Source organism: Crinia signifera, chromosome 6 (genome assembly GCF_055691185.1).
Source record: "Crinia signifera chromosome 6, ASM5569118v1, whole genome shotgun sequence".
NCBI lineage: Eukaryota > Metazoa > Chordata > Amphibia > Anura > Myobatrachidae > Crinia > Crinia signifera.
The window spans coordinates 166,202,307-166,228,889 of record NC_139222.1 but is presented as its reverse complement, the minus strand read 5'-3'; the positions used below and the strand labels follow the sequence as shown (position 1 = coordinate 166,228,889).

General features: G+C 43.0%; 1 protein-coding gene across 3 annotated transcripts in view; it reads right to left on the bottom strand.

Moving 5' to 3' along the window:
• The window catches only part of QRICH2 (glutamine rich 2), a 74,586-nt gene that overhangs the window by 28,277 nt on the left and 19,726 nt on the right, over positions 1-26,583 (bottom strand). For all 3 annotated transcript variants that reach the window (XM_083147935.1, XM_083147937.1, XM_083147936.1), the window contains exons 3-9: positions 17,885-17,995; positions 17,335-17,433; positions 16,476-16,545; positions 12,851-12,939; positions 10,904-11,026; positions 10,179-10,253; positions 8,169-8,333 (exon numbers count right to left, since the gene is read on the bottom strand). In XM_083147935.1, coding sequence (XP_083004061.1) covers positions 8,169-8,333; positions 10,179-10,253; positions 10,904-11,026; positions 12,851-12,939; positions 16,476-16,545; positions 17,335-17,433; positions 17,885-17,995 — 732 coding nt within the window. The remainder of the gene's footprint in view (positions 1-8,168; positions 8,334-10,178; positions 10,254-10,903; positions 11,027-12,850; positions 12,940-16,475; positions 16,546-17,334; positions 17,434-17,884; positions 17,996-26,583) is intronic.

Genomic DNA, 26,583 nt, shown 5'->3' with positions numbered 1-26,583 from the left:
CAAAATCCAAAAATCACTCCTTCCCTTCTGAGTCCTGCCATGCACCCAACTGGTATTTTTTGGTCACATGTGAGGCATTGCCGTACTCGGGAGAAATTGGGGCACAGATATTGGGGTGCTTTTTCTCCTTCATACCTTCTGAAAATGAAAAATTTTGAGCCAGAACTGCATTTTTGTGTAAAAAAATGTAATTTTTCATTTTCACTGCCCAGTTGTATCAAAATTGGTGAAACCCCTGGGGGTTTGAAATGTACACTATACCCCTAGATGAATTCCCTGAGGGGTGTAGTTTGCAAAATGGGGTCACTTGTGGGGGGGTTCCACTGTATTGGTGCTTTGGGGGTCTTGCTAATGCGACATAGCACCCACCAACATTCCACCAGAATTTGTGCTGCAAAATCCAAATATCACTCCTTCCCTTCTGAGTCCTGCCACTTTTTGGTCACACATGAGGCATTGCCGTACTCGGGAGAAATTGGGGCACAGATTTTGGGGTGCTTTTTCTCCTTCATACCTTCTGAAAATGAAAAATTTTGAGCCAGAACTGCATTTTTGTGTAAAAAAATGTAATTTTTCATTTTCACTCACCAGTTGTATCAAAATTGGTGAAACCCCTGGGGGTTTGAAATGTACACTATACCCCTAGATGAATTCCCTGAGGGGTGTAGTTTGCAAAATGGGGTCACTTGTGGGGGGGTTCCACTGTATTGGTGCTTTGGGGGTCTTGCTAATGCGACATAGCACCCACCAACATTCCACCAGAATTTGTGCTGCAAAATCCAAATATCACTCCTTCCCTTCTGAGTCCTGACACTTTTTGGTCACACATGAGGCATTGCCGTACTCGGGAGAAATTGGGGCACAGATTTTGGGGTGCTTTTTCTCCTTCATACCTTCTGAAAATGAAAAATTTTGAGCCAGAACTGCATTTTTGTGTAAAAAAATTTAATTTTTCATTTTCACTGCCCAGTTGTATCAAAATTGGTGAAACCCCTGGGGGTTTGAAATGTACACTATACCCCTAGATGAATTCCCTGAGGGGTGTAGTTTGCAAAATGGGGTCACTTGTGGGGGGGTTCCACTGTATTGGTGCTTTGGGGGTCTTGCTAATGCGACATAGCACCCACCAACATTCCACCACCAAAAATCACTCCTTCCCTTCTGAGTCCTGCCATGCACCCAACTGGTATTTTTTGGTCACATGTGAGGCATTGCCGTACTCGGGAGAAATTGGGGCACAGATTTTGGGGTGCTTTTTCTCCTTCATACCTTCTGAAAAGAAAAATTTTGAGCCAGAACTGCATTTTTGTGTAAAAAAATGTAATTTTTCATTTTCACTGCCCAGTTGTATCAAAATTGGTGAAACCCCTGGGGGTTTGAAATGTACACTATACCCCTAGATGAATTCCCTGAGGGGTGTAGTTTGCAAAATGGGGTCACTTGTGGGGGGGTTCCACTGTATTGGTGCTTGGGGGGTCTTGCTAATGCAACATAGCACCCACCAACATTCCACCAGAATCTGAGCTGCAAAATCCAAAAATCACTCTTTCCTTTCTGAGTCCTGCCATGCACCCAAATGGTATTTTTTGGTCACATGTGAGGCATTGCCGTACTCGGGAGAAATTGGGGCACAGATTTTGGGGTGCTTTTTCTCCTTCATTCCTTGTGAAAATGAAAAATTTTGAGCCAGAACTGCATTTTTGTGTAAAAAATGTAATTTTGCATTTGCACAGCCCAGTTGTATCAAAATTGGTGAAACCCCTGGGGGTTTGAAATGTACACTATACCCCTAGATGAATTCCCTGAGGGGTGTAGTTTGCAAAATGGGGTCACTTGTGGGGGGGTTCCACTGTATTGGTGCTTGGGGGGTCTTGCTAATGCGACATAGCACCCACCAAAATTCCACCAGAATCTGAGCTGCAAAATCCAAAAATCACTCCTTCCCTTCTGAGTCCTGCCATGCGCCCAAATGGTATTTTTTGGTCACATGTGAGGCATTGCCGTACTCGGGAGAAATTGGGGCACAGATTTTGGGGTGCTTTTTCTCCTTCATACCTTCTGAAAATGAAAAATTTTGAGCCAGAACTGCATTTTTGTGTAAAAAAATGTAATTTTTCATTTTCACTGCCCAGTTGTATCAAAATTGGTGAAACCCCTGGGGGTTTGAAATGTACACTATACCCCTAGATGAATTCCCTGAGGGGTGTAGTTTGCAAAATGGGGTCACTTGTGGGGGGGTTCCTAACTTTTAGCATCTTATGGTGCCTAGAAACCTACATGGTGCCTAAAAAATAATCTCATAAAAAGGAGGCTCCAAAATCAAGTAGGTGCTCCTTCTATTATGAAGCCTGTGGTTTGGTCAACGTGCACACTAGGGCCACATATAGGATATTTATGAAAACAAAAGAATTGGGGGAATCAATTTTTAGTCACATTTCTCTAGTAAAATGTACTGTGTTCCTTAGAAAAATGTATTAAAATTGCAAATCTGCAAAAAAAATGAAATTTTGAAATTTCACCTACACTTTGTTTTAATTCCTGTGAAACACCTAAAGGGTTAACAAACTTCCAAAATGCTGTTTTGAATACTGTGAGGGGTGCAGTTTTTGAAATGGTATCATTTATGGGGGTGTCTCACATACAAGTCCCTCAAAGTCACATCAGAACTGAACTGGTCCCTAAAAAAATCAGTGTTTGAAATTTTCTTGAAAATTTGAGAATTTGCTATTCATATTGTAAGCCTCCTAGTGTCCAAAAAAATGAAAAGGAAGTTGAAATAATGATGTCAACATAAAGTAGACATATGGTCTATGTTAGTTATTAACTATTTTGAGTGGTATGATTATTTGTCTCACAAGCAGAAAATTTAACATTTTGCAAATTGCTAAATTTTCCATTTTTTCACGACATTTTGGTATTTTTCACAAAAAAACACAGACTGTATCGACCCAAATTTACCACTAATTTGAAGTACAATGTGTCACGAAAAAACAATCTCAAAATCACTGGGATAAGTAAAAGCAAAAAAAAGTTATCCCCACTTAAGTGAGACATGTCAGATTTGAAAAAAAGGGCTCTGTCAGGAACGCAAAAACTGGCTCTGTCAGGAAGGGGTTAAGGACCCCGTAGACAAAAAGCTGGAGGGTAACCTCAAGGCAATATTTGAAGGGGTGGGATACACCCTACGCCCTCTGATTGCTTCAGCCTGGGTCTCTAAGGCCATGATTGTGTGGGCAAGTAATTTGTGCACTATTTTACATGCTGACCCTTGTGTGTTATTGCTTGCGGAGAAGCTTAAAGCAGCTGCAGAGTATGTACTGGAGGCTGAGGAGGAAGCTCTCAAAATGGCTGCCAGATTTTCCACTGTGTCTGTAAATGCCAGGAGAGTGCTCTGTCTTAAGGCTTGGGAGGCAGATAATGAGTCTAAGAAGGCCTTAGAGGCATTAGCTTTTAAAGGAAAGCTGTTATTTGGTTCTGAACTGGAGGAGATTATCAAGCAGGCCACAGGTGGCAAAAGTACCTTTCTGCCAGCTCCTGTAGCCAAGCAGACATCAAGGTTTTCTGCTTTCAGGCCGTCCTTTCGGCCCTCCCCTAGAGGAGGTGCGTCCTTTCGAGGGCAGTCTTTCAGGGGAAAGTTTCAGTCCTCCAGGGGCAAGGCCCCAAAGTCAAAATTTGGTTCCTTTCATAAGAAACCAAACACTAAAGGAGAGGACAAACCCTCCGCATGACTACTAAGGGTTTTGCCCGGTGGTGGTCAAGGTGGGGGGACATCTGACAGGGTTCAGAGACGCATGGGCATTGTTAGACCGGGATCCTTGGGTGTTAGAAATTGTATCCCAGGGTTACAGAATTCCCTTCAAGGGTCTTCCGCCAAGAAGATTCATTCCCACACCACTACCAAAGGAGGCTCGGCTCCGTACGGCTCTTTTGGGAGCGGCTCACTCTCTCTTAGAGAAGGGCGTGGTAATCCCGGTCCCCAGAGCGGAATGGAAAAAAGGCTTTTATTCCACCCTGTTTTTGGTGCCCAAACCAGACGGGTCTTTCAGGCCGATTCTAAACTTAAAGTCATTGAATGTCCATTTGTGGGTAGACCATTTCAAAATGGAGTCTCTATGGTCGGTGCTGCTAAGCCTGGACCAGGGAGAATTTTTGGCGTCCATGGATGTCCAGGACGCATACCTTCATGTTCCCATCCACCCAGAACATCAGGCTCTATTGAGGTTTGTGATAGGAGACCTGCATTTGCAATTCCAGGCGTTGCCCTTCGGTCTGGCCACAGCGCCAAGGGTATTCACCAAAATAATGTCAGTAATGGCGGCAGCGCTTCGACTGAGGGGAATCACGGTGATTCCATATTTGGACGACCTGCTGTTCAAAGCAGAGTCAGCAGAAAAGTTGAAGAGTCAGTTGGCAGAAGCCATCGGGTTTTTGCAAGCTCACGGCTGGCTTTTAAATTTACAAAAGTCTCAGTTGGTGCCGTCACAGAGACTCCAATTCTTGGGAGTTGTGCTGGATACCCACCTACATCGGGTATTTCTACCAGAGGCAAAGGCCAGGGATCTGGCTGCCTTGGTACAGAAGATCCTCGGGTCTCGGAGCACATCAGTATGGAGGTGCCTCAAACTGCTGGGGAAGATGGTGGCGTCTTTCGAGACGTTACAGTTCGCCAGGTTCCACTCTCGAGTGTTCCACTGGAATATTCTGACAGCCTGGTCAGGAAATACTCTGACCATGAAGTCAGAGCAAATGGTGTTGTCTCCAGAAACTCGATCCTCCCTGAAATGGTGGACGGAGGTGGATTCCCTTCAGTGGGGCCGGTCCCTGCAGTCCTGGAGCTGGCTGGTAGTCACTACAGATGCCAGCCTCAGGGGCTGGGGGGCAGTGGTCTTGGATCTGCGTCTGCAGGGCTTGTGGGCTTCGGAGGAGTCTGCCTTACCGATCAACATCCTGGAACTGAGAGCTGTGTGGAAGGTGATTTCTCTGGCGGGAGAAAAATTGCAAGGGCTCCCTTTAAGGATTCAGACCGACAACGCCACAGCTGTGGCATATCTGAATCACCAGGGAGGCACACGCAGCAAACTGGCTATGTGGGAGGTGTCCCGGGTTTTCAGCTGGGCGGAACAGAATGTTCCAGCGTTATCAGCAATATTCATACCAGGAGTGGAGAATATAGAGGCCGACTTCCTGAGCAGGGAGGAGCTGATGGAAGGAGAATGGAGCCTGAACCCACAAGTATTTTATCAGATTACACTGAAATGGGGAACTTCGGAGGTGGACCTGATGGCATCCAGGTTCAACCATCAGGTACCCAGGTTCTATGCCAGGACGAGGGATCCACTGACAGAAGCGGTGGATGCTATGACTATACCCTGGGAGGGGAATCTTCTTTATGTTTTTCCGCCAGTCCCAATGCTGGCAAGAGTTCTGAAAAAGATACAGACCCAAGCAATCCCGGTGATTTTAGTGGCCCCAGATTGGCCAAAGAGGTCCTGGTACTCGAGGCTTCAGAGATTGTCTGTGGACTCGTGGCGCCTACCTCTGAGGTCAGACCTCCTAAACCAAGGACCGTTCAACCATCTGGACTCAGCTCGGTTAAATTTGACGGCTTGGCTGTTGAAGCCGCCATCTTGAAGAACAAAGGGTTCTCAGAGGCTGTGGTTAACACTATGATTAAAGCTAGAAAATCAGTGTCTTCTGCAAATTATTATAGGGTCTGGAAGACCTATATTAGATGGTGTGAGAGGCAGAAATCTCATACATCGCGATTTAGATTGGCTAAATTGTTGGAGTTTTTGCAGGATGGCTTTTCCTCTGGGTTAAGCCTTCAGTCACTCAAAGTGCAGATCTCGGCCTTGTCAATTTATTTCCAAAAAAGGATAGCATTGTTACCGGAAGTACAGACCTTCCTACAGGGGGTTTCTCGATTGAAACCTCCCTACAAGCAACCAGTAGCACAATGGGATTTATCTCTGGTTCTGGAGTGCCTTCAAAAGGCGCCTTTTGAGCCGTTAAGGTCGGCTGACCTTAAATTCCTTACTTGGAAACTGGTATTTCTGTTGGCAGTGGCGTCAGCAAAAAAGAGTATCGGAGTTGGGAGCATTGTCCTGCAAGTCTCCCTTCCTTATAATTCAGGATGATAGGGCTGTCCTTCGGACAGTACCCCAATTTTTACCAAAAGTAGTCTCTGCTTTTCATTTAAATCAGGAGATAGTTCTGCCTGTGTTTCAACCCCCAGAGGGTTCAAGGAAAAGGGACAAATTGAGGAATTTGGATAACCAGGATGATTTTTACAAATAATTTCAGTCCACTCCTCCTTTAAAAATTCCAAAACAATTTATTCAAAAAAACGTGAAAAACTCCACATCACGGAAATCCACAAAAAATTCCACAAAAAATGGCTTTCATATACCATAAAACATGCATCACAAAAGTAACGCAAAAAGATATAAAAAAGTATATAAAATGTATAAAATATCCAAAAACAGTTCCTTTTATAGTATGGTTACTGCCTCCTAGGGAAATTGATGATATGTGGATGACACAGACCAGACCTTTTCGGGGAGACTTATGATCTTGTGGCAAAAAGTAAATATCCCATAGGGAAAAGATGTAATTCCCGGGTGTCTCCTATGGGGCCCTTTTACACAGTAAAAGGGCCCCTATGTATACGGGGCGTATACATAGGGTAATGAGGCTAAGTAGCCCCTCACGCCCCTCTACGCCCCCTGTGCGGCGTATAAAGAATCCGTGCGGCGAAATCGCCTGCACATGCGCAGAGTGACCTCTGCACATGCGCAGACGATCAACATCGGCGGTCCATCCGCATGCGGGAATATCCGCACCGATCAGAATAAGGCCCCATGTGCACTGCAGGTGGGGCAGATTTAACATGTACAGAGAGAGTTACATTTGGGTGAGTTATTTTGTTTCTGTTCAGGGTAAATACGGGCTGCATTATTTTTACACTGCAATTTAGATTTCAGTTTCAACACACCCCACCCAAATTTAACTCTCTTTGCACATGTTACATCTGCCCCACCTGCAGTGCACATGGTTTTACCCATTTTCCTAACAAATTTGTACTACAACCAGACCTGACGAAGGCCCCATGTGTTTTACTTTGTAATCTACGGGTGTGCAAGGTCCATTCTGCGCATCCAGAGAACAAGTCTTGCATTGTTGGTCATAATTCCTTTCCTCTGCTGCCTCTTTAACAGTCACCAGCATTGAAGAGGTTGTGGAGAGGCAGTAGAAGGCCTGTGTTCCTAAAAACAAGGGGGCATGTTGCCACCATTTTCTGGGATAGGAGAGCCAGGGGGCTGCTTGTGACCACTTGTCATTAATTTGTTACCACATAGACTTCCTGGCCTTGCAGCCACCACTTCCTTTGTGTGCAGTTGTAAGTGGAGACTTAGCGGGCCTTCTGCGAGAAAATTGCAGTGCTGGGATCATCGCTACATACAGGAGGCATTTTGTCTAGAGAATGGATGGAAATTCAATGCTGCCTGCATGCGGCATTGAACTTTCTTCCTTCTCTGAATAGGACTTTGTACCTAAAATAGATACCTAGAATTTAATAGCAGAACCACTTATATAGTGTTTCCATGTACATGCAGACGAGGGTTGTTTGGAGCCTACTCAGCTACCAGTATATATTTGGATTGTGGGAGGAAACCCAGAGAACTCGGAGGAAACTCAAGCAAGTACAGGTAGACTATACAAACTAAGCACAGAGCCATGGTGAGAATCGTATACATGACCTCAGTGCACTAAGGCAGTAATGCTACACCATCCATACTGCCTATGGTGCAAGTTTAGATGGCATGACCAATGGTGGCATCTAAATAAGTACCAGACGGTACGTCACTGTTTACAGATGATAAAATGAGCATCTCTGTCCTTGCACATGCAGACCCATGAATGGACACCAGGAAAAGGCCTTTAGCTGTATTAGCTGTACATCGGTAAAACACTAAATCTCCATAGTAACCAGTTCACTGTTTCTGGATCTTATATTTAGGCTCCAAAAATGGTATTCTAAAGAACTTGATATCACAGACTCCAGTACAAGTACCATTCTTGGGATAATGTTTTGCAGTCTCTTTTCTATACCCCAATTCTAGGTGAGAAAAAAAGAAGATACTATATATACACACATAGTTACTCACTTTACTCTGCATTTCAAGATTGATCTTCTCCAGTATTTTCTGCCAGTCCTGCTCTTGCCCGCTCACTTTTCCTAGCAGGTCCTGGATCATGCTGCTCAGTTGCTCGGTGGTCTCATCAAACCGCTGCCTACTCACCTTACCTTCCCCTGCAAGCTTGTCTGCTTTCTGGTCAGACAGGAAGCAGATTGGTAGCAGGTGATACACAGAACAAAGATAAAATGGTAGGGAACATTAGACACATATCAGAGATTAAAGGGAAAAGAGTACTACCCAGGTTAAAAAACTTAACAGCACCCCATATTATTTTACTTTGCTTCAGGCATGCAAGCAGAATACTCAATAAATGCTGGCATCGGGGTCAGGATGCTGGAATTGGGGCAAACGAGAGAGTCTTTTAGCAGCGGTAAATTACTGCTTTTTAGGATATATCCCACAGTCTTCTACTTCACTAATTTCAACACTACACAGTCCTTCACTTCACTCAATCTGCCAATACACAGTCTCCGTCTTCACTCACTCTCCCCTGTACACAGTCGTCCTCTTCTCTCCCTCTCCTGTGTACACAGTTGTCCCTTCACTCCCTCTGCAAATACACAACCCCACTTTGCACTTGCTCCAGAATTAGTTGAAGTGATGCTTGCAGTAGCATATGATAGTATATTAGACTTTAGCAGGTGTCTGCAACGGCAAGCACAATGTATGTGAATCAACTCCTTAGTGTCTGATCCCAAAAATGGTGCCCTCGTCAGGTGTTTTTTCCTCTTTCCGGGTCAAATTGGGGAAGGGGGGGTGTTTTGAAGTGGTATACCCTGTCCGGTAGTAGGGATGTAGTGCTTGACTGTGGCATCATATCTCAGTTCCACAACTGGCAGATGTCAGTGTCTGGCACTCAACGGGGGGGGGGGGGGGGGGGGGGGGGGGGGGCGCGGCGGCGGCATTTCATATACTGACACTCTTTCAATTTTTTGCCACCCTCCAAGCCACCTTGTTTTCCTAATGGTTGCTCCAGCTCTGTGTATACAGAGCAGGGGTGGGCAAACCTGTCCTCAAGTTCTAACAGTTCATGTTTTTCAGGCAACATGTGGCTCTATAGTAGGAATGAATGCAGCATGTTTGAGAATGTGACAGTTAGTAATGACTACAGCTGTGCACCAGCTAGGTGATTTGGAAACCGTGGACCATCACTTTGGCCACCCTTGATATAGAACCTATAATGGTTAACCGATATCCTCTATAAGGATACTACCTATTGGTACTTTCACACTCCAGATGGATGTATTTATATCTCACACAACTGGAAAAGTGTATTTATTCAGTGTGAACCTGAAAAGAGGATTTTTTGCTGCTAACATTATTAAACCCATTCTCTCCTATATGTTGGGGAACTTTGTTGCCATAAAAACTCACAAGAGACCTTCAGAGTAAATGACAGAAAAAAACCCACTTAAGCTCTTTCTCTCTACAGCTATTGAGAAATGGCTCCTCCCTCAAGGATAATATAGCCAAAAGGTACATAAGAACCAAACTCAAACTCCATAAAACTAACATTCATAAAATAACAGAACCAATGAGCATTTAGGGTGGGACCCTAACCCTAATCCCACTCCCCCTACTTCAACACCTTAAACCTAACATCCTCCCACGGCCTAACACTAATCTTCCTGATGGTTCTTAACCTTAACCATCGACATCCCAAATTAGACATTGACATTTTGAACCTGTTGACTGTTAGAACCATGCCAGCATTCTGTTGTCTACATTGTGGAGTTGACCTTATAAATGTTGAAAGGTTACTCTTGACCATTCAAGCCTATAGCAACGGGAGAAGCTTCAGCCTTGTTTAATCATGAATCCTTATGTGCCCAGCTCCTGCACCAATCTCTGCACACCATGGTGGCAGTGTCCCCATAAGAAAAGACAGCAAATAATGGCAATGTGTCCTCACTGGGGCTTATTTACAAATGTGTAGGTTTAACCACATACTGCATTGCAAAGCCTCCCAGAGCTTACCACATTTATCTCCAAATCGGTGTGCTCCTTGTCCACTTTCTTCTCCTCCAGTTTCTCCACAGACTGGTAAAGGATCTGTTAATCAAGAAAATGGGAGTTATACTAGTTCTTTCACATGTACGTTTCTGCGCATGATGTATGCAGATGTAGGGTGCGTGCACCTCCGGCGAACTTTCGGTTTGCTGGGTGCATGCACCCTACACGGCGTGCGGAGGGCGCCAGGCAGCGCCATTACCATATGGGAATGCCCAGCATTTTATGGGCGTTCCCATGGTAAAGAGGACTTGACGCGGGGGGCAGGCAGCTGACATCACCGGATATCACATGCCTGCTCATATCCGTCCCAGCGTACACACATATGGAAGTCACTTTTATATGCGTGTACCTACCACATCTTTTGATGGCCGGCGACCATTGAATGATGTGGGAGGTTACCCAAGGCATACGAATGGATGTTAATGCTAAATATCCATTCGCAGCCTGTGTGGGCGAACCCACGCTGCGAGGGGGGCGGACATTCGCACGGTGGGGTTTGGTGGTTTTGCAAGGCTGCTAATTTGCAGCCTTGCGAATCAACCACAATAACCCCCACTGTGTGATGTACAAGAAGCATCCGAAAAATAATGCAGGTGTCATGTAGTAAAGTGGAAAACAGATGATGATAGTAATCCACAAGGTACATAGGGATGCAGGAGGTAAAGAAAGCAATTTGAAGCCTTCCTCACATTAATGTGCTCCTGCTTCAGTTGATTATCCTGGATTAACGATCCAGTGGTCTTGTTCAACCGGCCACACTCCTCTTGCAACTGCAACATTGTGTTCTGGATATGACCAAGGCGTTCCACGTCCTGAGAGAGTAAAGTAAATGGTTTTAGAGATTATGGACAATAAACGTACACCAGAAAAGTGGTAAGAGATGACAAAAAGTGGACACGTTTTCCAGAGAGTAGCTGACCTGGTTACCCTGTTGTGTTCCCTGCTGCGTTCCTGTTTTGCAAACTGTAACTTTAACTTTAAAGGTACCCAGGCCCGCCGCTAGAAATGTTGGGGCCAAGGACTGACCTTCAGTCCCCACCCCTAGGGACACAGCTCCATCCCCCGCCTGGACCCACGTGCACCCCGCCCCCATTACTTACCAGCATCCAGCAGCAGCAGTGGCGGCATCTCTGCGGCCTCCGGGGGGTGAGCTGTGCCACTCTGGGCAGCTGCCCGGGGCCCGAGACAGCTGTACCCACCATGGCACCCCCCTGTCGGCGGCCCTGATGGTGCCCATACACTTTTGCAACTTCTGCATGAGAAGTCACACACAATTCCTCTTGGACTGCCTGGCAGCTACCCGGGTGGTAGTTCATTTTTTAACTAGTATATTGAATCGTATGCCATTCTAGCCATCGCAACCTGACTTGGCTGTAATGCGACACACTCTACATGAGGCACATGCATCACAGCAGCTCTGATGCAATGCGAATCATCGTGGTAGAGGCTGCACTTTATGGCAGCCTGCATTTGCACAATCTGAACAAATTCAAATTTCTTTGCTAGCCGCACACATTAATTAGCAAGATGAGATTTGACTATAACGTAGCGGCGTCTGCCTGTTCGCTGGCCACTGCACATTTGCTCAGCAGTGATCAGCTATGAATATTTTGGTACTTTGCATGTACCAAAGCTGTAATGCGCGCACATGGTGGTAGTGTAGGTGTGTTGGGATGATTTTCTGGGTGTTCCCTAGTCAGCCACTGAAAATTCATAAACCGCAGGAGAGGCCAATGCTTATCATTTTGAGACATCATAGGGTTGTTCAAAGTTTCAATGGTGCAACCAATGTTCCCACTTTAGGAGTGGTCACCTCTATGTGCTAGAAGGCATCTGAGTCATTAGCAGGCCCCCAATGCGTTATCTGTAGTCTCTGACAGAGAATGTGTTCAAATTATAGTCGACATCTAATTTAAAAATCTTGCAGATAGATCGAATGCTGTGTGCCATATATGCAGATAATGCACACAATATCAATGAAAACCCAACAACTCTGTGGGTGTAGGGCGCCACCTTGTGTATGCTTGTAAAAATGTGCTGACCTGTGAAGTGAATTATATAAGTTACTGACTGCTCCACTCTGAATACTCCCTGCTGCTACTTCTCACACAGTTCCTCCAGTCCCTTCTCTATCTTAAATGTCAGCACTTGGTGACAGCCGTAGAAATTTTCTTTATTCTCCCACTATACAACTGTGTGCAAATTTGGATACTGAGTAAAGGAGTACATACATCTGTGGGCTCAATCCCCTGATCCCCTGGCCTGCTAGCACTGCTGTTCCGCCAACTGGATGCCACAAACTGCGATGATCAGCGATCCATCAGGTGATCGGGTATATTTAACATGTAAAAAAGTCCTGATTCCGCGATCCCTGCCAGAATGAGGGGAATATGGATTTTATGTTTTATATCTCTGATTCCATTGCGACGGTCAGGGGAATGGGGGAATGTCCGAAACACCGTAGGCGTATGAGCCCCATTACTTACACATGGATGGTTGAGTCTGACAAATAGAGGAAATAGGAGGAAGAAATGATTGGTAAATTAGAAGAGACGATATAAAAGGAGCAGTAGATCTGTGAGTGCCAGAGGTATAGAATTATTCAGCTGAAGCAGCAAAAGAGACCTCTGCCTCACCGGTTTTAGCTCCTCTTTCAGGTCCTTAATCTCTTGACACAGGGTGTTCACCTTCTCCTGAAGGTCAGGAAGGTTGTTTATGTGCTCATCTGGAAGGAAATGGAGGAATATTTGACAAATCCGCTGTATTTGGGCAGCATGCTGAGTATATGCATACTGAACCTTCTACTGACCACATATAACTTGGACTTGTTGAAGTTAAAAGGATAGGGTTTTTAAACTGGTCGTGTGTGTGTGTGTTCTTGCATGTGTGTGTGTATAAGTATGAAGGGACATGCTTCATGCTGTATGCACAATTTTTCTGCAATAGATGTATCATGAATTTAAATTTACAAATTTGTACTGTATAACAGTATTACTGTACATTCACATTGCAACAATACTTAACTCTACATAATCAAACTGCAGATAAAATAAATCCTCAACTTTGGTATTTTAGTTAATTACAGGTGTAATGATAATGCACTGTGGGGCTAATTCAGCATTGATCGCTAAATAGAAAATGTGCAAATCTTCTCTCAAAATATGTATGGGGAGGAAAGAAATCCAAACTTGCCAGAAATGTTCTCATTGCCGCAAAAAGTGAGGGGGGAATAGCATACCCAGACCTAGAAAAGTACCATTCGGCCTGCATCCTAAGTCAGACCAGAGACTGGGCCCAGGTAGAATCTGTTAAACCCTGGGTGGCTATAGAACAAAGTATTACGTTCCCCTTTCAACTATGTGACCTTCTTTGGCTCCCACAATCCATAATCCCACCCTCGACCGGTAAGTGCAAAGCGATTGCCACCACGATATCTATATGGCACAAACTATGTAAACCACAAACAACTCTTACGGGTCTCCAAACCTCTCCCTTCAAGCCATTGCATCTATAATCCCTAACCTGAACTTAAATTCTTGGACATCACGAGGCCTTATATACCTCCATAATATCCTATCACAGGGTAATTTACTATCCTTTTCTCAAATCCAGGAACGATTCCTAATTCAAAAACAAGATTTCTACAAATTTCTTCAAATTAGAAGCTGGCTCACTACTTTTCATAATGACACCAGGCCCCCTGAGAGTCATTGGAAACAATTCTCCCTTTAGGTTCATGCCAAATCAAGTGGAGGGAATATCTCGAGGTGGTACGGTTAGATTTTATCTAAATCCAAGAATCCGATATACCCATCCTAGACTAAATGGGAGAGGGACCTTATCAACACCTTTACCCCAGAAATATGGTCCAGGATCTTTTCTTCCTGCTCTAAAATCTCAAGATGTACTTTACACCTGGAGATGTTCCTTAAGCTTATTCACAGAATGTATCTTACCCCCGAATTCTTGCACAAAATTTGGCCAGAGACCTCCCTGTACTGCTGGAGGGGCTGTGGACAAATAGGTAATATCCTACATGGTTTTTGGGCCTGCCCTCATATAAAAGCCCTCTGGTCAGCGATTTTTGATCTCATAGCGAAGGTACTAGGACACCGGATCCCTCAGAACCCCTTAACTGCCCTGTTTCACTACACATACCCTCAAGTGGCTGAAGCTGATGGTTACATCCTGGGTCATATACTTATTGCAGCTAAGGCCGCTATTGCTCAGCAATGGAAGACTCCGAATATCCCTACAATTCAAGCCATAGAAGCCAAGATTCATAAGCATTTCACATTTGAAATGACCCCAAACCCATATAACCCTCCATCCCCTCTTCTTAACCGTAAATGGGCTAAATGGTCTTCCTATAAAAACGTGGATCCGATTACTACACCACTCTCTCCTCCTTAGTATTTAGTATTCAGAATATGTTTTCTTGACAGATTGTACCCATGTCTTTGTGATTATTCGTGATTGCTATTGTAAAATAAATATATATTACAGTTCCCCTACCCCAGCCCCCCACTCCCCCCCCCCTTCTCTCTCCTCCCTGATTCCCCTCTTTCTAGTCTTTACCAATGACCTTGTGACTATACTGATCATTATTTGTACTGCTACAGTGATTACCTTGTCAATTGGTTTAAACAGTTTTTTCATAAAACCTTAATAAAAATGAATAATAAAAAAAAAAAGAAAATGTGCAAATCAAGCAATTATTGAATGACTGTGCATGCATATTGTATGCACTGCACATTCGCAATGGGGATTTAGTAACAGAAAATGCCTAAGGATCATAATAGTCGCCCTCTCACAGTTTGACTAACAGAGACCCTCTCGGAAAATGCCAGGGCACTGCTGAAACACAGCCAGTAAACGAATTGTTTCTGCCGCTAAACACTGGCTTCCTGTCAATCAAACTGCGGCTACTCTAAGACATCGATGTGTACGGATATTTGTTGTTGTTATGTGCAGTTGTTTGATAATCGCTCCATTTGCGAATTCTCTGATTAGCAATCCATGCTGAATTAGGCCCTAAATATTGTACAGTTGTATTGCTAATTCACTTAGACAGGTCACACCAGAGTACCAAAATATAGTTACAAATTAAATTCCTCCATACATTACCAGAGCTGTGCAATTTGGGATTCAGTTACTTTTAAAACTGTTGACAATCATATTGTTGATACTACGATGTTGACCGGTTTGATGCCAACATTGCTGAAATGTCGACATGTTCACATAATTAACACATGAATTGTGGGAGAAGAGGGATTGGCAGTTGCATATTTATAATGTATACAGGGGTCTCACATCGTACTCGCTGAACCCGTTTTTGTAATACTTATCCCGCCGGAGTCCCACAATGAAGGCAGCAACGCTAGGGAAATTGACACCATTTTTACCAGAGATCTCCGCATGTGCTATACAGTCTGAGTGCTTAGACCAGTGGTGTCAAAATCATGACCCTCCAGTTGTTGTGGAACTACACGTCCCAGCATGCCCTGCCACAGTTTTAGCAATCCATTATATAAAATCTGTGGCAGGGCATGCTGGAATATGTAGTTCTAAAACAGCTGGAGGGCCATGAGTTTGACACCACTGGCTTAGACTCTAGCAGAGAGGAGGGAGCCTGGGCGGTGGAGTCTGTACATGATGGAGGCATGGGCTTGAGCCGTGACATACCACCGGGAGTAGCAAGACCCTCCAAACAATGCAATTCCTAGACCACCAGGATTGTTTGGTCAATATTCTACTCCTGACCACATGATGCATTTTGGCAAACTATACCTTTAATTGGGTTTACCATCATCAGTTGCAATAGCAAAATATGGTTACTACTTTCATGATGTCTAATAACCAGCTTCAGAAGCTTTACTACTGTAAATGAAACTCCAGCTTTTATTTGATAGTGTTCAGTCAATAGTATGATGGACAAGATCGAAATAGACAAAAGGTTGACATGGCAATGATTGACAGGTGAAAAGGTCTCCATGAGTGTTTTGGAATGTATTTATTTTTTGGGACTGGTTTCATTATATTTTCATACCATCTATATGGACTCCAATTGTGATCAGCAAAGTGTACCGAGCGCAGTGGTAGTGGAGCAAGGCACCTTGCCCAAAGCATGGGGATTGCAACCTTTTGCTTGTGTCGACCTTTTGTCTATGTTGACTTTTTGGTGTGGACCTATTGACTGTCAACCCTTTATGCCATAACCTATTTGATAGTGTTTACATGAGTGCATTATACATATATTACCTGTAGTTCCCTGAAGGTGTCCAAGGTCTGTAAAATCAGGCTTTTCTCCCCCATGAATGACCTTGGAATCCTGATAAGAGAATAAAGAGGACTATATCATACAATTTGAGATGCAACTAATCTAGTGCTATTTAATACCAGCTCTGAAGCATTAAATACAGTCATTGCAATGGCAGAAGTAGCAAGTAGTGGGGTCAAGTTGTGACAATAAGCATTGCCCCCTCAAAACAGACACCAGAGATGTGTCTGCTGTGAGCCGAGGTACAATGCACCGGCTGCACCAATGCTAGTTCCGCAGGTGCCTCTGAGTCATTGTACTATTGTACTGTATACACGGGTAAATTATATAGGTGATTGTCAAAACTCACTTGAAATAGTGCGGTGTTAAATAGAACAGGCGCCATGTTCCCGAAGACCTGGGCATGTGCACTAGACTCTGGCACAAATAAAACATCTACTGCTCTGCCAGAGAGAAGGGGGCCCTCACCGAGCCTGCACATGGGCCCTTTCCTCTTTAACAGTGCCCCTGTGTATTGCCATTTTGCTAACTTAAGTAGAAACAAGAGGCAAAATCATACTTGCCTACATTTACAGAATTTCCCGGAGATTCCTGATTTTCAGAGAGTAGACAATGCTCCGGAATCATGCCCAATATTTCCATAAAGTGGGTGGTGCCATAAGGACATAATTCACGTAGAATTTTTTCATCATGGCCTCATCCCTGCTGCATAGAGTAGTCACTTGCAGTATTCTACTGTGAGGTGGGGCTGTGTTGATTTAAATTACTGCACCATGCCCTCCACAAATAGTACCTGGACATACCCACTCTGGGACAGTTTCAGGTTTCCAGGTTACGTACCGGGCATTTCACCAAAGCCTCACACAATTCTTCCAAATGTACAATATTGTTCAGCTCATTTGCACTTGGAAATGTTGCCAGGTTCTCCTCCATGTTCTTCTACAAAAATACACAGAAGGAGGAACAGATTTTACTACATGTTATTATATACATGAACATATTTAATAAGTATCTATGTGCCATACTACTATTTACTTTATTATATCTAGGTATATCAAGAGGGATGTAAATAGCTGTGTATACACTCTCATACATTGACATTTTAAGTGCTTGCCCCTACCAACTTCTCTCTCACCTCCCAGTCTCTGAGGGCTAGATGAACGAAGCAGTGATAAGTGATCATGGCACACTTTGCACAAGTCTGAAAGTGTTTTGTGCAAATGGAAAAGTGTGAATTACTTAATTTTTCCACATTCTGTCATGCAGAATTATAGGAGGTATCTGATTTAGCGGACTTGGTGGGAGTCCACCAAGCTTCACTTTCACCCAGAAAGTGCTGCAGTAATTCTGCTCTTTTTTTTCCCATTGAAAAACATTCCTGTCTACTTACCACCTGCTTCTTCATAGAATCCAGCTCTTTCTGTAAGTTGTCCACATCTCCCTTTTCTGCTGTTTTCATCTCCATGTGGCTCAGTCGCTGCTCCAGATCCTGTAGGTCCGTCTTGGTTCAAATGAAATAATCACTTCACATTAGTACTGCCAGAGGTGTAAGTACGTACTGTTTTTGATTATCAACCTACAGACTTTTAACATTCAGAAATAACAAGATTGATGGGTGCGCTACTATCTGCTGCTGGTACTGGGGTTGTCAGGCCCCGAGAATGTAGGAACAAAGGTGAATGTATGTACCAGCGCAGGCTGTGGAAAAAAAGCTATAATAGAACGGTATCTTTTACAATATATTTATTATTAATAAAAATAGCTGTATTTTAAATTCATGGAATTCCATATAAGCACTAAATCGGCCACCTACCAGCCCTGCCCCCACCTACATGGCTGTGTGCAGCATGATGTTAGCAAGGTCACACCGAACACAGAAGGAAGCGTGGCCGAGCAGCGACTGAAGTGGAGAAACCCAGATAGACAGGGCAGCAATGACTATATAGTGCAAATCTAATGCAGATTGTATGTAAAAAGTACAGAGATAGCAAAGATTGTATAGCACTCAACTCTTAAGTCAAATAGCAAGGGAATCTCACCGTGTGTACACACCATAAATGTGAAGGAAGAGAAAATTGAAAATATTTGCAAACTACAATACTGTTAAACAACATGTTTTATTATTGTATTTCATTCTTTGCAATAAAAACAACTTTGAAAAAAAAAAAGTTTCAAAGGTGATAAGATTTAGGTTTCTCTAGTTTGTGTGTATATATATATATATATATATATATATATATATATAACAGCAATAGAGTGGCACTCTGGATACCTTCTACAGTGTCTGCCGTTTATTTATAAGAAGGTATCCAGAGTGCCACTCTATTGCTGTTATCTACTTATCCTGTTTGGAAGTGGGGGCACCGGATCGAGTATCCCTTACCTTACACAGTGCCGGGTCGTTTACCTACTATATATATATATATATATATATATATATATATATATATATATATATATATATATATATATAATCACAACCCAAAATCTCCAAAATTGCGCTATTATGTTCCAATTCTCTATACTGGTCGCTGTTGACACTCAGTCCCCTACTAGCTGGGACTGAAAATACCTACAATACACAACACAATAGTGTCTTCAGCGCCCTTAGATTGTAATGTCCATACAATATAATACACATTAATAATATAATAAATAAAATAATTAGATACACTTCATAGGTGGTTCTTTTGAAGAAAATTTTTCTTTTATTTTTCAAAAACGTGAACAATACCCAAGTGCATGTGCTCTCCTAGGGATCCAGCCAGACCAGCCTTCCGTCTGACAGGCTGGCTATGAGAGCGTGAGCCCGACGCTAACGCGCCGTACGCTGCGCTCCATACATGCGGGTCACTGTTACTTCCGGGTCCCGAATTTCCGGTGACGCCGGAAGCCACAATGTTAGAGCGTGGATTCGGCGCGAACGCGCTGACACGCTGATTGGCCATTAGAGGGATAAATAGCCGGGCCCGGGCAGTGCAATGTAGCAGCTGCTCCAGGCACCAGTGGGCTCTTTCTTCCCTACTCCGTTGATTTCACTGAACTTTATTTGAGAAAGTAAGATTTATCTTCTTTTTTTAATCTGACTTGTTTTTTAACTTGTCTTTATGACTCTGTTAAAGTAAAATATTTATTGAAGAAATTTTTTTGTACTGTATGTTATAGGCTCCTTGAAAAAGGTCCGCATAGGACCGAAACGTCGGGGCATAACCTATCTGCATGACAGTAAAAATCGACTTGACCAATTGAAAATAAAACTCCTATACTTTGGACTTTTATACACATTGTGTTGGATTCTTTATGAGGCGAGTGCCCGACATTCCATTAACTTGAACAGTTTTGGAAACACCCTGGACTATAATTGGTTGCATGTTGATTATGTGCACCCTTTGTCTGGCACCCCGTGTTGCATTACACTCAGTGTGAGTGCGGTCTATACATAGACTATATTTTGGGGCGGTGATTATCACTATCATCATCCCCTTGACCGGTCACCCACGTACTGAAAGACCCACCAGAAGGGTACTGGGACAGCTACAGATTGACACTGCAATCTAAGATCTCTAGTAAAATAAACCTGGAAAATATATTTCTACACGTCCATTGGATCTTTAACCACCTGATCCGGAAATACCTTTTTTGAATTACGGAACAAATAATCACAATCTCCTAAGGAGATAACGCTCTCTCCAGACATCACTATGGCTGTTGGAGGTCTGGGCTTCCTAAACGACAATTTACTATTACAAGCTGAACAAGGCATTATATCATTAACAGATGACGATGCGGACAAAGTCCTCTTCGATCAATCGGACTTCGAAACGCTACCAACAGAATCTGCTACAGACCTCTACCAGAGACTACTAAAACTCAGGAAAAGAGAAACCGATTTATCAATGCACGGACACTTCCTGTCCGAATATTATCGGAAGAGGTACATACCGAGAGGTTTCAGGGTTCCCAATATACCAACTATAGGGAGGAATAACCCCACATTTTGTAGTCGCTGGTGTGGGGTTCTTAACAAATGTTCCCTAGATCTGATGCTGCTGGTCGTGGAGGAGGTGGGTACCGAACTGGCAAAAATTAAGAAAGATATTGAAGATTTCAACACTCTGTATCTAACCACGATCAAGAATGATAAAACCAATAACCTGATGGAGAAAATCGGCACACAATTGGATACATATAAGAATGATCTAATATCCTTTAAAAGAAGCAAAATGACCGCTGTCACCTCCGATTATCAGAATCATTCTGTATACCGCTGGTTAGCGGGTGGCCCTAATACCAACACCAGACGGACCCAACGACCCTATAAACCACGACGACAACCACAACACCAATCCAGAAACCAATATGCATCAAATAAAGGCTCGTCCACTTCGGCCTCGGCCTCTGACACAGACCTCTCAGGACAGCAATCCGATTTTTTAGAGGATGGAAACAGCAGTACCGGCAAACCTGCCCGACGAGCAAGAGGAAGGGGTGCAGACCACACCCTCGTCGCGGAGGTACTAGGAAAACGAAACAGGAAACCGGTCCTGACTTAATTTACAACTTATCCTCAACCCCACTGACCCCTGCCATGCGATCCGTTTTATCAAAAGGTTTATCGTTTGTGCCCACATCGACTCATGATAAATTTGAAACTACAATTGACATCTTTAAATTCAGTCGTAAACTCCGGCTGCGTGAGCAATTTGGCGACTCTGAGATACCATCAAATAAATCTAAATTTCGTCCAACATCAACCTTTGATCCAAGCTCGATAAACCCAAGTATTAGAACATTCAATAGGCTCGTTGAACAAGATGCTCAGAATCTGCCTGAAAAACCTAGGTACTTTAACCTCTCCATCGAGGAACGAACAGCACTAAATGAGCTAAAACGGAACACCAGTTTGGTGATAAGACCGGCAGACAAGGGGGGAGCTGTTGTCTTACAAGACTGGCAACAGTACCATGACGAAATCATTAGACAACTGTCAGATGTTAATACGTATAAGCTTGTTAAACAGAACCCAATACCTGAATTTAAAAAGCAAGTAGACTCTTTGCTCCAACAGGGACTCCGGGCTGGATGGCTCACTAAAGAAAACCACGAATTTTTAACAGTGAACTTCCCAGTATGTCCAATAATCTACACTTTACCTAAAATACACAAATCTTTGACTCAACCGCCGGGCAGGCCAATCATCTCTGCTAGAGCTTCCTTACTACAACCTTTGGCCAAATACGTCGATTATCATCTACAACCGTTGATCACTGGTAGTGAAACCTACATTCGAGACACTGAAGACTTCATTGAGAAATTGAAACAAATTAACCTTGTGGGTGAGCTCCATCTAGCCACCATGGATGTGAGCTCCCTCTACACAGTTATCCCTCATGCTGATGGCCTTCGTGTTCTCAGAGACCAACTGAATGAGAGATCGGATTTGTCACCTCCGACAGATTTCCTAGTGGAAATGGCCAGACTCATCCTCACGTGTAACCACTTTCTTTATAACAACAAATATTATATTCAGGTATCAGGCACCGCTATGGGCTCAAACCTTGCCCCTGCCTACGCGGGCCTGTATATGTGTGACTACGAGACCAAGTACATACTAACAAAACATTCAGAACACATCAAGTTTTATAAAAGATTCATTGACGATATCTTTCTTGTCTGGTCTGGCTCAATAGAAGCCTTCCAAGAAATGGTCATTGAACTAAACAGTATTGATGGTCCAATCCGACTCACACATATCATTGAGCCAGTTTCCATAAACTTTTTGGACATTACAGTTACCCTTTCCGAAAACATCTTACAAACCAGTGTATTCCGTAAATCTACGGATCGGAACACCTTGCTAACCGTTGAGAGCCAGCATCCGCCAACTCTTAAGGAAAATCTCCCCATATCACAATATATGAGGGTCATCAGAAACAACACAGTGCCCAGTATAATGGAGAAACAACTGAAGGAGATGACCGACAGATTCATCCAGAGAGGATATGCAAAGAGCACACTGAGTAGATGTTTACGCAAAGCTCGTCAGAATATAGCGGCTAAACAACTGTCAACGATAGGGCCAACACAGCCTAAAACACCACCTAGGATGATATATGTTAATAAATTTGACCACACTTCAAGTGACATCCAGAAGAGCATTAAGAAGCATTGGCCTATCGTAGCTTCAGACACCGCATTAAAATTACAAAGATACAAACCACCCATGATGGCGTATAAGAAGGGACCAAACCTCAAGGAGCTCCTCATGAGGCCTATGTTGACACCTAATGCGGAACAGAACACCACCTGGTTACACTCAAGAAGGCCGGGGTGTTTCCGGTGCACAGGTTGCACAACTTGCAACAGTTTAATACAAGGAACAACATTCCCTCATCCACATTCTGGTAAAGCCATTAAAATAAAACATCGTTTACACTGCCAGATGGATTATGTGATATATCTATTAAGTTGCCCCTGTGGACTGGCCTATGTCGGGATGACCTCTCGCAAATTTCGCGAACGCATGGCTAACCACAGGAATTCAGTAAGGTCCGCTTTGGAAACAGGCAAAGCTGAATTGCCCATACCGCGTCATTTCCTAAGAGCTGGTCACCAAATCTCGACGCTCCGCTGCCGCCTAATTGACTGGATCCCCCCACCTCCCCGTGGTGGCGATCGGGGTCTCCTACTCAAGAAGAGGGAGAGTAGGTGGATCCACCAACTGGGCACTCTAGCCCCACGGGGTTTAAACGAAAACAACCCCTATAATATCTTCTTAAGATGAAACACCGCACTGCCCACCATCTGATTTTTGAGTATTTCCGAAAAAATATTATCAGGAAATATTATTTAGATATCCAGATCATCTACTCATTCTTGCCTTTCTCCCTAAAAAAATTTTTTTTCTCTAAAAATTTTTTTTTCAGAACTCTTTCCCAAAAATTTTTTAGGCTTTTTCGGGGCCTTCTTCAATTGTCCACAATTCTTTCTGATAACCACCTGGGATGATGAAGAACTTTCTTCAAACTACGAACGGATGTGTACATATATGGACATACTGTGATTTATTTCACACTCATCATTATTATATATACTTTTTTCACCATTTCCTATTCAAAATTCTTACATTTTTTTATATATATATACGTATATTTATATCCCTTCCTTGAAAATATATTATCTGAGGACACAATATATAATAATTATTTTTTGTGTAGATATATGATTTTTCCTGTATATGCTCTATCACCCCTTATGTACTTGTTATTAAATAATGATGGATGCTATTTGGCATCCACCATTATCAGGGTACACTAAACCGATTAATAATAACTAATTGAAACCAAAAAATAGTAGTGAAAAAATAGTAATAAAAAATAAAAAATAAAATATTTACATACATAAAAAAATTTATATAATATAAAATAAAATAAAATAACAAAAATTTCCTCAACAAAAACCTAAAAAATGTTTTTTCCTCTTTTTCCAAGAAGATCTATAGGACTTAGAAATGAATTAAAATGGTATAAACACCTACAAAAATATTATCATTTATTATGACAACCACGGTAATGTTTTTTTGCTGTGGCAGCCTTGTTTTAGTGTTTTTTTTATATATACATGTCATACCTATCACATTTCTTCCAGTGTTTATATCCTACTAGAGATTGATAAATACTTAGCCAGTAATGTCCTTAGTAAACTATATTGAAATAGTCTAATGAATATTTAATATCAACATAGGGAGGTGATACCTTCATTTAATTAAATCTGGCTTATATACCGACCCCGGCTCCTATCCCAGTTCTTTTAACCTCCAATATCTCCCATTAAGTAATACAATGATTCCATGACCGTATAACACTTGGAACTTAAAATATCAGGCATATGTTTCCATCTCCGTGGTACACACACGACTCCTGCAGTTTACAGGAAGCCGTGCGTTCCACAGATGCCGTGCGCACTCCGTCTGATAGACGGGCTGGTTACGCGTGCGCTCCATAGAAGATGTGCGTTCCATAGCAGACGTGCATCCAACTTCCGCATTCCGTCTGACAGGCTGGCTATGAGAGCGTGAGCCCGGCGCTAACGCGCCGTACGCTGCGCTCCATACATGCGGGTCACTGTTACTTCCGGGTCCCGAATTTCCGGTGACGCCGGAAGCCACAATGTTAGAGCGTGGATTCGGCGCGAACGCGCTGACACGCTGATTGGCCATTAGAGGGATAAATAGCCGGGCCCGGGCAGTGCAATGTAGCAGCTGCTCCAGGCACCAGTGGGCTCTTTCTTCCCTACTCCGTTGATTTCACTGAACTTTATTTGAGAAAGTAAGATTTATCTTCTTTTTTTAATCTGACTTGTTTTTTAACTTGTCTTTATGACTCTGTTAAAGTAAAATATTTATTGAAGAAATTTTTTTGTACTGTATGTTATAGGCTCCTTGAAAAAGGTCCGCATAGGACCGAAACGTCGGGGCATAACCTATCTGCATGACAGTAAAAATCGACTTGACCAATTGAAAATAAAACTCCTATACTTTGGACTTTTATACACATTGTGTTGGATTCTTTATGAGGCGAGTGCCCGACATTCCATTAACTTGAACAGTTTTGGAAACACCCTGGACTATATATATATATATATATATATATATATATATATATATATATATATATATATATATATATATATATATATATATATATATATATATATATATATATATATATATATTTTTTTTTTATTTTATTTTTTTTATTCACCTTTTTTATATTCACTTTTTACATTTATAATAACAGTTGTAATTTCTACCAGAATGTATGTTGTTATATTAAAACTCATTTATATGCATCTAGGTTGCTACATTTTCTCTATGTCCTAGATTCATTGAAAAAGTTTTTACCCATTTTTGTCCATCAGAACGATAGAAGGGCGATGAAACCACATCTCCCAACATTCCATGAAAACTGTGACCACATAAGTTCGGGGCAATCAGGCCAAGTCCCAAACTCCATTTCCTATCTCTCCACCAATATCAACAACTTCCAGTCTCAGAGATCCTGCACTTCCGGTCATGGAATTTGCGTCGTTCATCAGATACTTACAGACAACTCCACAGTATATTCCAGCATTTAGCTACAGTAAGTATGCTGAATAACTAAAATCCGGCAAAAACGGAAATGACATCAGCAGCCCTTCAGCTTTTAAAATCTCTGCCCTCAGACTGCTCTCTAACCTTGAAGAAGAGACATACTGTCTTGAAATATGTTGGCTTAGAGCAGTCACACTTATTTTGGACATCAGCTTGGACCTTTTATATAAAAGTGCATCTGGATGCAGGTTAGTCTCCACCACACTTCCTTGTTTCTAAGTAGTGAGGCTGGATTCCCCAGCTCTGTTGATTCTCTATTTAGTTTATCCGCTTCGAGGCAACAACAACGCTGCTGTTTGTACACTCCCGGCTTTGAGCAGATGGATAGCCGTGCGAGTCCAGCGTTAACCTGGGTAGCAAGTGATCTGCCTGGGACGTTTTCCCAACGTAGGAATGAAGTGTCCCACACTTGTCAATTGGATCAACAGGGTCTTGACGCTTGTGGGACACTTCATTCCTACGTTGGGAAAACGTCCCAGGCAGATCACTTGCTACCCAGGTTAACGCTGGACTCGCACGGCTATCCATCTGCTCAAAGCCGGGAGTGTACAAACAGCAGCGTTGTTGTTGCCTCGAAGCGGATTGACAGCGGTCCCTGCACCTGAGGATTGCCCCACACATTGCACACAGGGTGTGCAGCTGATCCAGGTCCCGGAGCTGTCAGCAGGGCAGGAGCCTGAAAAACCGCCGCAGTGAGGTCTCCTAATAGCCCCGGAGACAGTGTCTCAACAACTGGTGAGCTCTTATTCCACTCCAGTAACTGTTTGACCCAAGTACATATTTATCGGTGTCGACACAACCTCTGTCGATTGAGAGTGTTGACATTAACACCAATTATCCTTACTTTGGAGTACCGACCCCAACATCAACTATCTGGCATTGCCGGCTTTTTGTTATACTGGAACTTTACATTATTCTCGCTCTATAAAATATGAGCC